This window comes from Saccostrea cucullata, unplaced genomic scaffold (assembly GCF_032062105.1).
Source record: "Saccostrea cucullata isolate Sc308-1 unplaced genomic scaffold, CSIRO_AGI_Scuc_v1 ctg1636, whole genome shotgun sequence".
NCBI lineage: Eukaryota > Metazoa > Mollusca > Bivalvia > Ostreida > Ostreidae > Saccostrea > Saccostrea cuccullata.
The window spans coordinates 96,333-108,256 of record NW_026921197.1 but is presented as its reverse complement, the minus strand read 5'-3'; the positions used below and the strand labels follow the sequence as shown (position 1 = coordinate 108,256).

The window sequence follows — 11,924 nt, the reverse complement described above, 5'->3', positions numbered from 1 at the left end:
CTTTTTTAAACGAAAACAAGGAAATTTTAAAATTTTTGTTTGAAGTATCAGTCAGCAATAGACAATAGCTGTAAATGCAACTCAGGATGATGCCAATCAGTTTATTTCTACCTATAGTTATATGTTCTTCAAACTTTGTTTTAAAGGGAAGTTCTGCAAACAATACTTGTGAGGGGTAAGTAAATGCAAGATTTTTCGATTGTCATCAATAAGTAAAAAACAATATTTTTGATAACAATTAATTTAAATGGAAACTAGGTCACTAATTGATATATGCTTATACCGTTTTTTAATCATTCTTTTTTATTTCTTATTCAGAAAACCTTACAATTGCTGCGATGGTTACATGTTCGATTTTCAAACGAAAATCTGTAAAAGTATGTGCACTTAAAACTAATACATTTTTTTCAGATCCGACATTGATCAAAATCTTAATTGAACTTAAAAGATAATTTATTGATCATATTTTGAAACATATGTATGTAGATAAAAAGTTTAATACAATACTTGTCTGTATTATTTGTTTTAATCTGTTGTTTTTTTTATGTAGAATGTGACGACGGATTCTATGGACAAAACTGTTCAACGATATGCCCATTTGGATTGTATGGCTGGAATTGTCAAATGACGTGCAAGTGCAAACAGTCCTGTCATCATGTATATGGATGTGGTATATAGTTTACAAAGTATATGTATATTCAATGATCGAAAAACCGTTCTGTGACATGGTCTGTACAAATATATGAATATTTTCCTTTTCTATCTTCAACAGATTTGGTAAGTGGGTTAAATACCCAAACAATCAAGACCGAGAAAAGCATCTATGCCTCAGAAAAATCAACGATAAAATCCATTGTGTTTGATACGGATAATCCAAGTCCTACATCAAGATCTACCTCTAATCGGCTCCATTGGGAAGCAAACTTGCGACCAAGTTTCAATCCCAAAACAACTAATCATATGAGCCACGGACTTCTTGCAATCGTAATATCGAATACACTTCTTACTCTACCAGTAACAACCGTGGTAATTATACTCATTTGCAGAAAATTCAAGAAGAAGAAACTGATAATAAAAAATGAAGAAGAGACAAATTTGCAAAATGATGATCCCTGTTACAATGACTTGAATGAAATAAACACATGTGTCAAAACTTCCGAATATGATTCACTTTCCATTTGCACAGAAGAGGTTGATGCCACTTCTAGAACAAACCTTGCATGCAGCAGAGATGGTCCAGCTCAACGAAAAGCCCGAGAAAACAGTTATGTTCCGGTCAAAGAGAAAAAGGCTAAAGAAAACGACGAAACAATACATAATAATGACATCTACGCAAAAGTCAAACGAAACCAAACTCCGGCGGATTATATATCCATGGACAGTAGCATTACTGTCGAAACCATGGATACCAACACTACGATAATTGACCTTCAATCGGTAGATGAGTCCCTTTACATTGTCCCCTTATTGCCCACAGCCGATGAACCAGGAATACACATTAAATCTGTGAAAAGCTCAATTACCAACTCCAGTATTGAAGCAGACGGAGGGAAGAATGACGAGAGAGAAGGCAACATTTATACAGATCTAATGTAAAGGAATATGGCTCTGAATTCTAAAATCAAAGAGGGTTTTTTTATCGACTGAAAGGTGAATAAAAAAGGAACAGATAGAGAGAGGAGAAAGAAATGCTGATACAAAATTAAAAAAAAAATGTTTGGTTGATCATAAAATGTATAAGATTTACAATGAAGACTATCTCTCACATATTTGCAATAAGTTAATTGTTACGATAAGACTACAATTCCATTTCACCCTCTGTGTTGTCAGTGGACACACAACCTCTCCTTTAGCACATGATCTTTCATGATAGCACATTAGAACTTGAAGAAACCCGTGCTTTTGGTTGTTATGGTCAATGATCATTCATTTTCTTTTGTCAGTGAAAGTTTCAAATATGAATTTAATTAAAAAATAAATTTAATTTTTGAAGATTCATGGGGTTATGAACTACGACGCTTCATGCCGGAATATTTCATGAAGCGCGTTAGCCCTTTATGATAAATATGCCGGCATGAAGCGTTGCAGTTCATATACCTCATGAATCTTCAAAAAATTAAATTCATTTCTTATATTTACATTACTTTTTCTATGTCTTGCTATAGATTTACGCCGTTCAACTGTCATTTAAAAAACAAAACAGCGTGCACTTTATTTTTTGAATATTTAGACGTCAAGAGCGGTATCATGACGTAACAATGGAGATATTCATGCTTATTTGTGATACATACCTAATGTAGTTCATGAGAAAATATACTGCATTTTATTTTGTAAAGAATCATAGGGGGAATTTTTTGGAATTGTTAATATTTATTTTTGTTTACATCATGTTTCCCACACACTCTTCCTTCGGAATCACAAGAGAAGGAAACATATGGAAAGGCTAAAATGTGGGACTATATCAGTGAATCTATTTTTACAAATAACTTTATTGCACATTTTACTCCTTTTTGTTTCACAGTAAAGAATTTTTTTAACATTTTCAATTTCTCTTCGTTACAATTTTTTTTATCCCTTTTTAATACATTCTACTTCAAAAGTTATGTACATGAAAATTTCCTATGTATAGAAATACATTTCCTATATGTCAAGCAAAAATGGTCAAACATTAATAATAAGGCAATTTTATTTACTTTAGAGGAACAATTACACAACAAAATTTTCTACGAGGAAAATACTAGTAGGTGTATTTTCTAATCCATGATGCATTATTCAAATATTAATTCTCCTAAGTAGATATTAAAATAATCACCAAAGTCAACATTGTCCTTTTTTAGGCAGAGAGACGTCATAATGATCGATTCAGTCTCAGTGTTTTAAAGTTAAACTTCTTTAAAAATGTCGTTGTAAGTGAAATAATCCCTCTCAAAAACCTGTCTCTTTATTTATTTGTGTGAGCGGTTGTGCAATAAGTAAGGGCATGTGCGTATAAGTGAGTTAAATGTTTTTCTCATATTTAGTTGCAAGTAAGTTATTATACGTTAGCATTTTTCAAATATAGGTATATGTACATTAACACTCTCAATTAACTCTAACTTTCCCCCTTTTAACTACATAGCGGCGAGTACATGTAAATGTTTGGTTAATTTAAAGGGACTTTTTATATTTTCCTTAATGATATCAAAATATTATGTTTCAAAATGTTCCTTTATAAGGTGGTTTTCGTTTCATTTTCCTAAATAATACATAACTATTATGCTTTAAGGAAGTTTTTCTACGTTTATATAAAACTAAGAGGACATAGGTCAGCTGTTGCATTGTTCATATCCGTTTATTTCATATTCAGCTCTTTCACGCTTACAATTGTTATTTGATCTAAAAAAAATGTAGAGATATACGTGTAGATAGTTTTTTTTTATTTTACCGTTTATCATCATATTGCACAAATGTCCCTTCTCTTCAATAACTAATATTAAAATCATTATTATAACATTCTCGAATACATATCAAGGTTCTATCAAATAAAATTCATGTCTAATCATTCAATATTTTTGGCTTACCCTTAATAGCTTTAACTATTTCTGCATTAATCTTTTTTTAAAAATCTTTCAATTATTTTTGATGATTTAACTAATAAAGGTGGATAATCTTTTGATATGGGTATTACAGATGAAAGTCAACCAAGATAACTAAGAGAGAAGGACATGGAGATAACAAACAGTATTCGATCTCAAAGTCCATAAAACAATACAAAATAGGAACAGAGCAACACGAACCTCCAAAACATCAGAGGTGGGATCAGGTGCCATCAAATGCTAAGAGATGCTTTTCATGTAAACCGAACAAAGATATTTCACCCATACAAAACATTTCTGATAGCGGCGAAGAAAATATAGCTTTCTTAGACGACGTCTATGTGTTGAACAAGTATTTTTCTTCTATATCCAGCGTTGATGACCTTAAAAAAACAATTACAGCAACAGTGTTTCCTATGCAATGACAAGTGATATATCAATTACTGAGCAAGAAATTGTCGATATAATATCAATATCCCTGTTAATAAAGCAATAGGTCCTGATTGAATACGCCACAAGATGTTAAAATCTACTTTTAATTTTGTGTCTAAACCGCTGTGTTGGTTATTTAATAAGTCACTGGCAGAAAATATATTCCCAGACAAATGGAAAATCGCTCATGTATTACCGTTGTTTAAAAAAGATGATCCTTCAGTAGCTACTAATTATAGACCGGTATCATTGTTGAGCTGTGTTAGTAAAATTATGAAACGAATTGTTTTTAAACATGTGTACAATTACTTTCATCAGAAAAAAAAATATTATACAAATTTCAAGCAGGTTTTTGCCACGTCACTAAACTGTTTACTAATTACTTGAAACTTATCACACTATAATTAAGAATATCGACGAAGGAAAAATGTGTTACATGGTATTTTGTGATCTGTCTAAAGCGTTCGACAGAGTGTGGCATAAGAGTTTACTTTTTAAATTAAAAACATATGGTTTCTGTGTAAAAATTTTACGTGGATAGAGAGTTACCTATGTAAAAGAAGACAGAAAGCTGTGTATAAAAGATATTTTTTCGTCTAATAGAAACATTAACGCTGGTGTACCACAAGGATCTATTCTTGGTCCTTTCCTTTTTTTGAATTATGTGAATGATGTATCAGAAAACGTGATTTTATTGTGTAGATTGTTTGCAGATGACAACCCGTTGCAAAGTTTCTCTTAAATATTGCAACTATTGAATATACTTGAAATCGTGATTTAGATATTCTGGATAAGTGGTCTTCCAAATGTCTAATGAAATTTAACCCAACCAAAACAAAAGCATTGTTCTTTACACTAAAATCCAATTATTATCTCCCCAAATTACAATTTCAACGATGTAATCTAGAATATATAACCTCTCATAAGCATTTAAGATTAATTTTGAGCCAAAATCTTAATTGGTCTGATACTATAGACAATTTAGTTAAACAAGCTTACCAAAGATTAGGTCTGTTAAAAAAAAAGCTGAAATAGAATATCGGTAGAAAAACTTTATTTAAAATGTACTTAATTTTTATTAGACTGCTGCTTGAATATTGTTCTATAATAATTGTTTGAGATGGGTGTTCTTTACAAGATGTTGAACGATTGGAAAAGGTGCAGCTTTATGTTGCAAGAATAATTACAGGGTTACCAATCATCGCTTCAAGAGATGAATTATATTTAGAAACAAGATGGGTACCTCTTGCAGATAGGCAAAAAGTAGCAAAACTAAATAGTATACATATAAAGTACATCACAACTTAGTATCCTATTATTTAAGAAAGTAATGAATCAAAGGACGACTCACGCAATAGAAAGGACTACACTATTCCTCGATGTAGACTTAAAATATTTAAGAAATCTTTTGTTCCTGATACAATAAAACAATGTAATAGTCTGAGTATCACTTCTAGAAACAGCATACCCTTTAGTAGCTTTAAAAACAACATACATAAACACACGCAGACCTCCCCCCTTCTTATTTCTCCCATGGTAATAGACATAACAGAGGTAACAAAATAAACACGATTCACAAATTCTAACTCTGTCTACAGACGTATAAGGGGAGTGTTACACAAATTTTTTGCTATTGTTTGAATATGTGTATATCGAACATGCAAAAGGAATAGGGATATTTAAATTTCAAATGGTCAACATCATAACAGCATATTCGAGCTTAAAAAACAATCCTTACACTTGAATTAAACAACAAGTCCCCATAATAAATTTACATGCCACGCAATAATTATGACACTCTCCCCGTCATGTCAGCTCTTTTTCAGCTCAAGTATGCAGTGACTTGACGTCATATTTTATTATAGCGTCATATCTAGGTAGTTCAGAAGAGTTACTACAGTTAGAACAGTTTTATATTTTACGGGCTGCCTAATCCTAGCTGTGCAGTTTAACAAACATGTTCAAACATCAATATTTCTTCTTCCTTTTTTCCCTATATATATATATATATATATTGACAGATGTAAAGTGAGAACCTAATAAGTTGTAAGAATTTGTGTTCAAACCATTTGTATAGTATTTATACAATAAAATATGTTCAAAGGTAATTTGAAGACCTTATATTTTTGTGTGACGTTATAGTAAACATTTCCCGTATAAATTGGGCCTTATTCCCTTACTGTAACCATAACTGTTCTGCATTCCTTTTGCAAAGAACAGGTTTACATTCAACCCTAACAACAACCCTTGCCTGCCTTGAAGAGGGTCAAATTTAAAGAAACGCCAGCAAAAAAGCAATGTTTCTGTAGAGAAAAAAAAATAAGAAAACAACGAAACAATACATAATAACGACATATGCGGAAAAGTCATTATTGTACAGGTCTCATATCAGGAGAGGTTATCGTTATGATGAACTAACTGAGATCTTCTCTCGGAATGATCTTTCGATATTCTACTGCAAGAGAGAGAGAGAGAGAGAGAGAGAGAGAGAGAGAGAGAGAGAGAGAGAGAGAGAGAGAGAGAGAGAGAGAGAGAGACTAATCTTCACTTTTAAACTTATAATTTGTGTTCAAACATATGGAGAAATTCTCATACATGTAATATCAATTCATAGAGCTTTAAAAGAATATGAAATTTGTCACGATTATTCCTCACGTAAGAGTAGCAAAAATCCCCAAATATAATGAATGGCAACAGTTTCTAGATTTTTATGTGTTTTTATTGTAACATATGGAGGTAAAGAACCGTATTTTATTTCAAAAGTCCATTAAACAATACAGAACAGGTGCAGAACAAACAAGGCCCTTTAACACTGTTTAAAACATTAGAGTTGGGAAAAGTCGCCATGAAAAAGTGAGCAACCCCTGCCGATAGGTCACACCCACTGTGTGCTCCTTGTCATGATCAGAAAAAAGCGGGAAAATCCTTCAATGGACTAACAATTAGTATGAAAAACGTCAGTCATCATATGACACAATGATAAATTGTAGTTGCTGACAAGGTCATTGTTCTAATCTTAGATTCAACTCTCTTTTTTCCTTGTTCTTTGATCTACCCTCGTATCTCTTTATCAACTCTTGACAGTAATTAATCAATATTTTCATCAAAATAATATGACATGAAATTTCAATTAAAACATTTTATTTGATAAATATACGAGGGTTGTTTCTTTCTAATTAAGATGTTTCGATGAACGTTTGCATATACGTTTAACAAGCATTAATAATTCAAAAAGAACAAGAAATGTTTTACATATATTAAATTTTCTCCTAAATCGTACATAAATGTCAGTGGAAGTGGTACCTGGAGCAGTCACGAAATCAGATATTGAAAAAATCTAACATTGACGTTGAAAAAAGTCACGTGACAGGGTGAAGGAAAGACGTGACCTTCCTCGCTCCGTCTTTTTGACAATTTTTTTGCTGTTTTCAAAGGCTTTTTGATCCAAAACTCACTCAACGATTTCGCCATCACCTAGTTGTCATATAGGGAACCTTTTTGTGCAGAAATCGATTTGCAAATAGTGATAGTTTGGGATCTTTCTTTGTAAACAGTTCGGCTGATCGGTGAGTACGTGTTCACCTGTGTTTACTTTGTCATTTACCTGTCTATTGTAAACTGTCAATCATATGTCCTAAACATCGAGAAAAAAAACCCTTCAATCTCAAGATGGAAGCATTATCTAAACCTGTTTATCTAAAAGACAGTGAAATTCAAATGAACAGAAACAAAAGAATATCTGATTTTGAGCTTATGCAAAGTGTGATTCGGTCCGTCGGGGATATGGTACGATGCATACAGCTCGACCGTGACCTCTGGCGGATATATTTGATCGATGATCAAAGCAAACAAACATTGCTGGCGCAAGGGGTTGACATTAATAATCAAAACTTCAATGTCTATGACCATAATCCTTACACAACAGGCTCAAAATCCCCTGCAGATAGAGTTCTCAAAGTCACTGTGTCTGGCGTGCCTCTCTCTGTAGATGACAATGAAATTTTGGCAATGCTTACTAAACTAGGCGCAAACCTAAAAAGCGATCTACAATATGAAAAAATAAGAAATCCCGTGACCAAAAAAATGACTGGTGTGTTGAATGGCAACAGATATATCTACATAGAGCCTTTCGCAGATAACAAATTCCTACCCCGCACGAGCTACTGCGCAGGAATTCAGTGCCGCATCTATCATTTTGGTCAACCAAAACCTCCAAAAAGAAAATGTCGCATTTGCTGGAGTTCGGATCACCCAACCAATGAATGCACGGAGGATTCCAAGTGCAAAGTTTGTCTCCAGCCGGGACATTCCCCGGGAGATGAGCAGTGTCCGAACTACTCGAAAAAATGTCCGAATAACTGTATTCTCTTTCATGGTGAAGAGAACGTGTTGTCAAATTTCTATCCGTGTCAACTCTCTGTCTTTGGCGAAAAATTCAATTCCGCTGAACAAGCCTTCCAGTGTGTAAAAGCTATTCGATCCGGAGATCTGATGGCTGCAGATAAAATCCGAGCTGCGGAGTCGGCACTTGAGTCCAAAAGAATTGGCAACCTAATCACGGCATCCGATACCTGGATTTCCACACAAGTGGAAGTAATGGAAGAAATTATTTCGAAAAAATCAGAACAAGTTGAGGATTTCCGTGACTCTCTTGAAAATTCACCCAAAAATGTCGTCTTCGCCGAAACAACTTACGACGATTTTTGGGCAACAGGTCTCAACCTTAATCAATCGGAGCGTTCTAAACCCACAGCGTGGCCCGGAAAAAATGTTCTGGGACAGATTCTTGGACGCATAGCCACGGAAATAAAGAAAAAACCGAAAAACAGGGCCAGATCTGGGCTACCTCGCCCGGCTACGCATAATAAATAACAATTCTTAGTTAGCTATGCATGCTTATATGTTTAATAATGCGCAATCATTCTCTCTTTGTCTACTTTTTTCAATATGGAATACATAAAGTGTATTACCCTGAATGTTACAGGGTTAAATGGTTATGATAAGAGAAATACATTATATCAATGGTTTAATGACAACAATATAGATATTATTTTTCTACAAGAGACGCACTTTTGCGAAAAAAATAATTTTAAATATGATTCAAGATGGTATGGCACATCCATACATTCAAATACAGATTCTGCACATAGCAGAGGCGTATCTATTCTTTTTCATAAGAAATTTAACTTTGAAATAGTAAATGTGCATAGATCTTTAGATGGCCGTAAACTTTTGGTTAATCTAAAAGTAAATGACTCAGTCATCACCCTTGTAAACGTATACGCACCAAACAATGATAAAAGTAGAATAGATTTTTTCAAAAAATTAAAAACGTGGATTTATAGGTTAGCAATGAATGAAAACAACATAATGCTACCTGGAGATTTTAATACAGTACTTAAAAAACAGGACAGACATAATACACAAACAAAAAATAATGATAAAAGCTCAAAACATTTAGAAGATATGCTAACTTATTTAAATTTGATTGATACATGGAAGACAAAAAATAAAGAAAAACAAGGATTCACTTGGTGTGACGGGAACGGAATACCAAAAAGTAGAATAGATTTTGTATTTTTGTCTAAAACTTTTGAGTTAGATTTGTCAAAAGTTTTTCTTAGAAAGGCTCCTAATACGCAAGGTAATAGAAGTTCAGATCATCTTTCGATTAGATTAAATCTTTCAATGAATAAAGAAGCAAGAGGTCAAGGTTACTGGAAACTAAATACCTCGCTACTAATTGACCCAAATTATACGTCTGAGTTAAGGGAATTATTGAAAAATAAACAACAAGAATTGGAAGGTGTAATAGATTATCAAATAAGATGGGAAAAGGTTAAATCTATCGTCAAAGAGTTTTCAATAAATTTTTCAAAACAAAAAAGTCTTACTAGAAAACAAAGAATCACAGAAATAGAAAAAGAAATAGAAAACATTGAAACGTCTCCGCACTACTTAATGGACATGAGAAGGAAAAAAATTCTTGAAACAGAATTAGACGAAATTTATGCTAAAACTACTAAGGGTGCATTTATCAGATCAAAAGCAAACTGGATAGAAAATGGGGAAAAAAATACATCATATTTTTTAAGATTAGAAAGAAAAAATCAATCGGCAAATACGATACATGAAATTAAAGAAGAAAATAAATTATTAAATAAAACTGAAGACATCATGTAGTCACTTTGTAATTTTTATGAAAAACTATATTCAACAAAACAGGTCCGAGTAGAAAACATAGACGAGTATTTAGAAGATTGTGAATGTCCTCAATTAACTAATCAAGAAAGAGAGATGTGTGATGAACTTCCCACAATTTCTGAATGTGCGCAGGCTATAAAACAAATGAAAAACAACAAATCTCCTGGCTCTGATGGGTTACCCGTCGAATTCTATAAAATATTTTGGAACGATATTAAAAAATATTTTTATGAATCACTAAATAAGACATTTGAAAAGCAGGAAATGACTTTTTCGCAAAAATTATCAATTATTTCTCTGATACATAAAAAAGGAGCAAAGAACGATCTCAGAAACTATAGACCTATTAGTTTAACAAACTGTGATTACAAAATATTAACACAAATTTTCGCGATCAGACTTCAGAAAGTCATAGACAAATTAATTAATAAAGATCAATCTGCATACATCAAAGGTAGATATATTGGTGAAAATGCAAGACTTTTACTTGATATATTTGAATACTGTGAAGCAAACCAAACAGAAGGAGCAATCTTACTTCTTGATTTTCAAAAAGCTTTTGATTCTGTTGAATGGAACTTTATGTTCAGCACTTTAGATAAATTCAACTTTGGAGATCAATTCATAAAATGGATGAAAATTCTTTATACAAAGCCCGTATTTCGTATAAAAAATAATGGATGGATGTCTAGAACCTGTAAAATGACGAAAGGAATTCGACAAGGATGTCCAATCTCAGCATTGCTATTTTTATTTATTGTAGAAATAATGTCAATAAAATTACACAATTCTCCAGAAGTAAAAGGTTTTACTAATGAATTTATGCCTAAAGAAATAAAAATCCTTCAACACGCAGACGATACATCGCTCTTTTTACAAGATATAAAATCTATAGAAAAAGCTATAGATATAATTGAACAATTTGGCAAGATATCAGGAATGCAACTTAATAAAAATAAATCTGAAGGAATATTATTAGGGCCCTTGAAAAACAGATATGATAAAATATACGACATGAATATTACTAATGCACCTGTAAAATGCTTAGGAATATATATAGGTCATGATTCTGACCAGTGCTATGAAAAAAACTGGACAGAAAAAGTCGATAAATTAGAAAAACGACTCACAATGTGGAACACCAGAAAGTTAACTATTTATGGAAAAAGTACTGTCATTGATACTTTAGCATTAACGCAAATATACTATAGTGCATCTATTTTGCAATATCCTAAAAACGAAACAATTAAGAAAATAAAGAAAACAGTCTTCAATTTTCTATGGGGAAAAAGAGAACGGATAAAAAGAAATACATTAATCGGAAAACAGAATGAAGGAGGGATAGGAATTGTTGACATTGATTGCAAACTGAAAGCGCTCAAGGTCGCATGGGTTACACGAATTTTCAACGAAAAAAATTCATCTTTAAAGTCCTTCTTTATATCTTGTGTTGCGAGAAAATTCATTTCACCAGAGTATCTTATTAGGACGAATACAACAAGTACAAGTGAAATAAAACAAATATTTAAGTCATTACCAATTTTCTACTGTGAAATTTTCAGTACATTGAACGATTGTAAATTTAAAAAACACAATATAAGGGAGATACCCGATAATGAAATATTGTCTCTACCTATATGGTTGAACAACCTTGTTCGATTTAATGATAAAATACTTTTCTACACCAATTGGATAAAAAGTGGGATCTTATAT

General features: G+C 32.4%; 1 protein-coding gene across 1 annotated transcript; it reads left to right on the top strand.

Annotated features, from left to right (window-relative positions):
• Window positions 1-38: 38 nt before the first annotated feature.
• On the top strand, window positions 39-2,438 carry LOC134259452 (uncharacterized). The gene is made up of 4 exons (XM_062742035.1): window positions 39-175; window positions 319-377; window positions 551-670; window positions 773-2,438. The coding sequence occupies exons 1-4, from the start codon at window positions 75-77 to the stop codon at window positions 1,594-1,596; spliced, it is 1,104 nt and encodes a 367-aa protein (XP_062598019.1). The 5' UTR covers window positions 39-74; the 3' UTR covers window positions 1,597-2,438.
• Window positions 2,439-11,924: the final 9,486 nt, after the last annotated feature.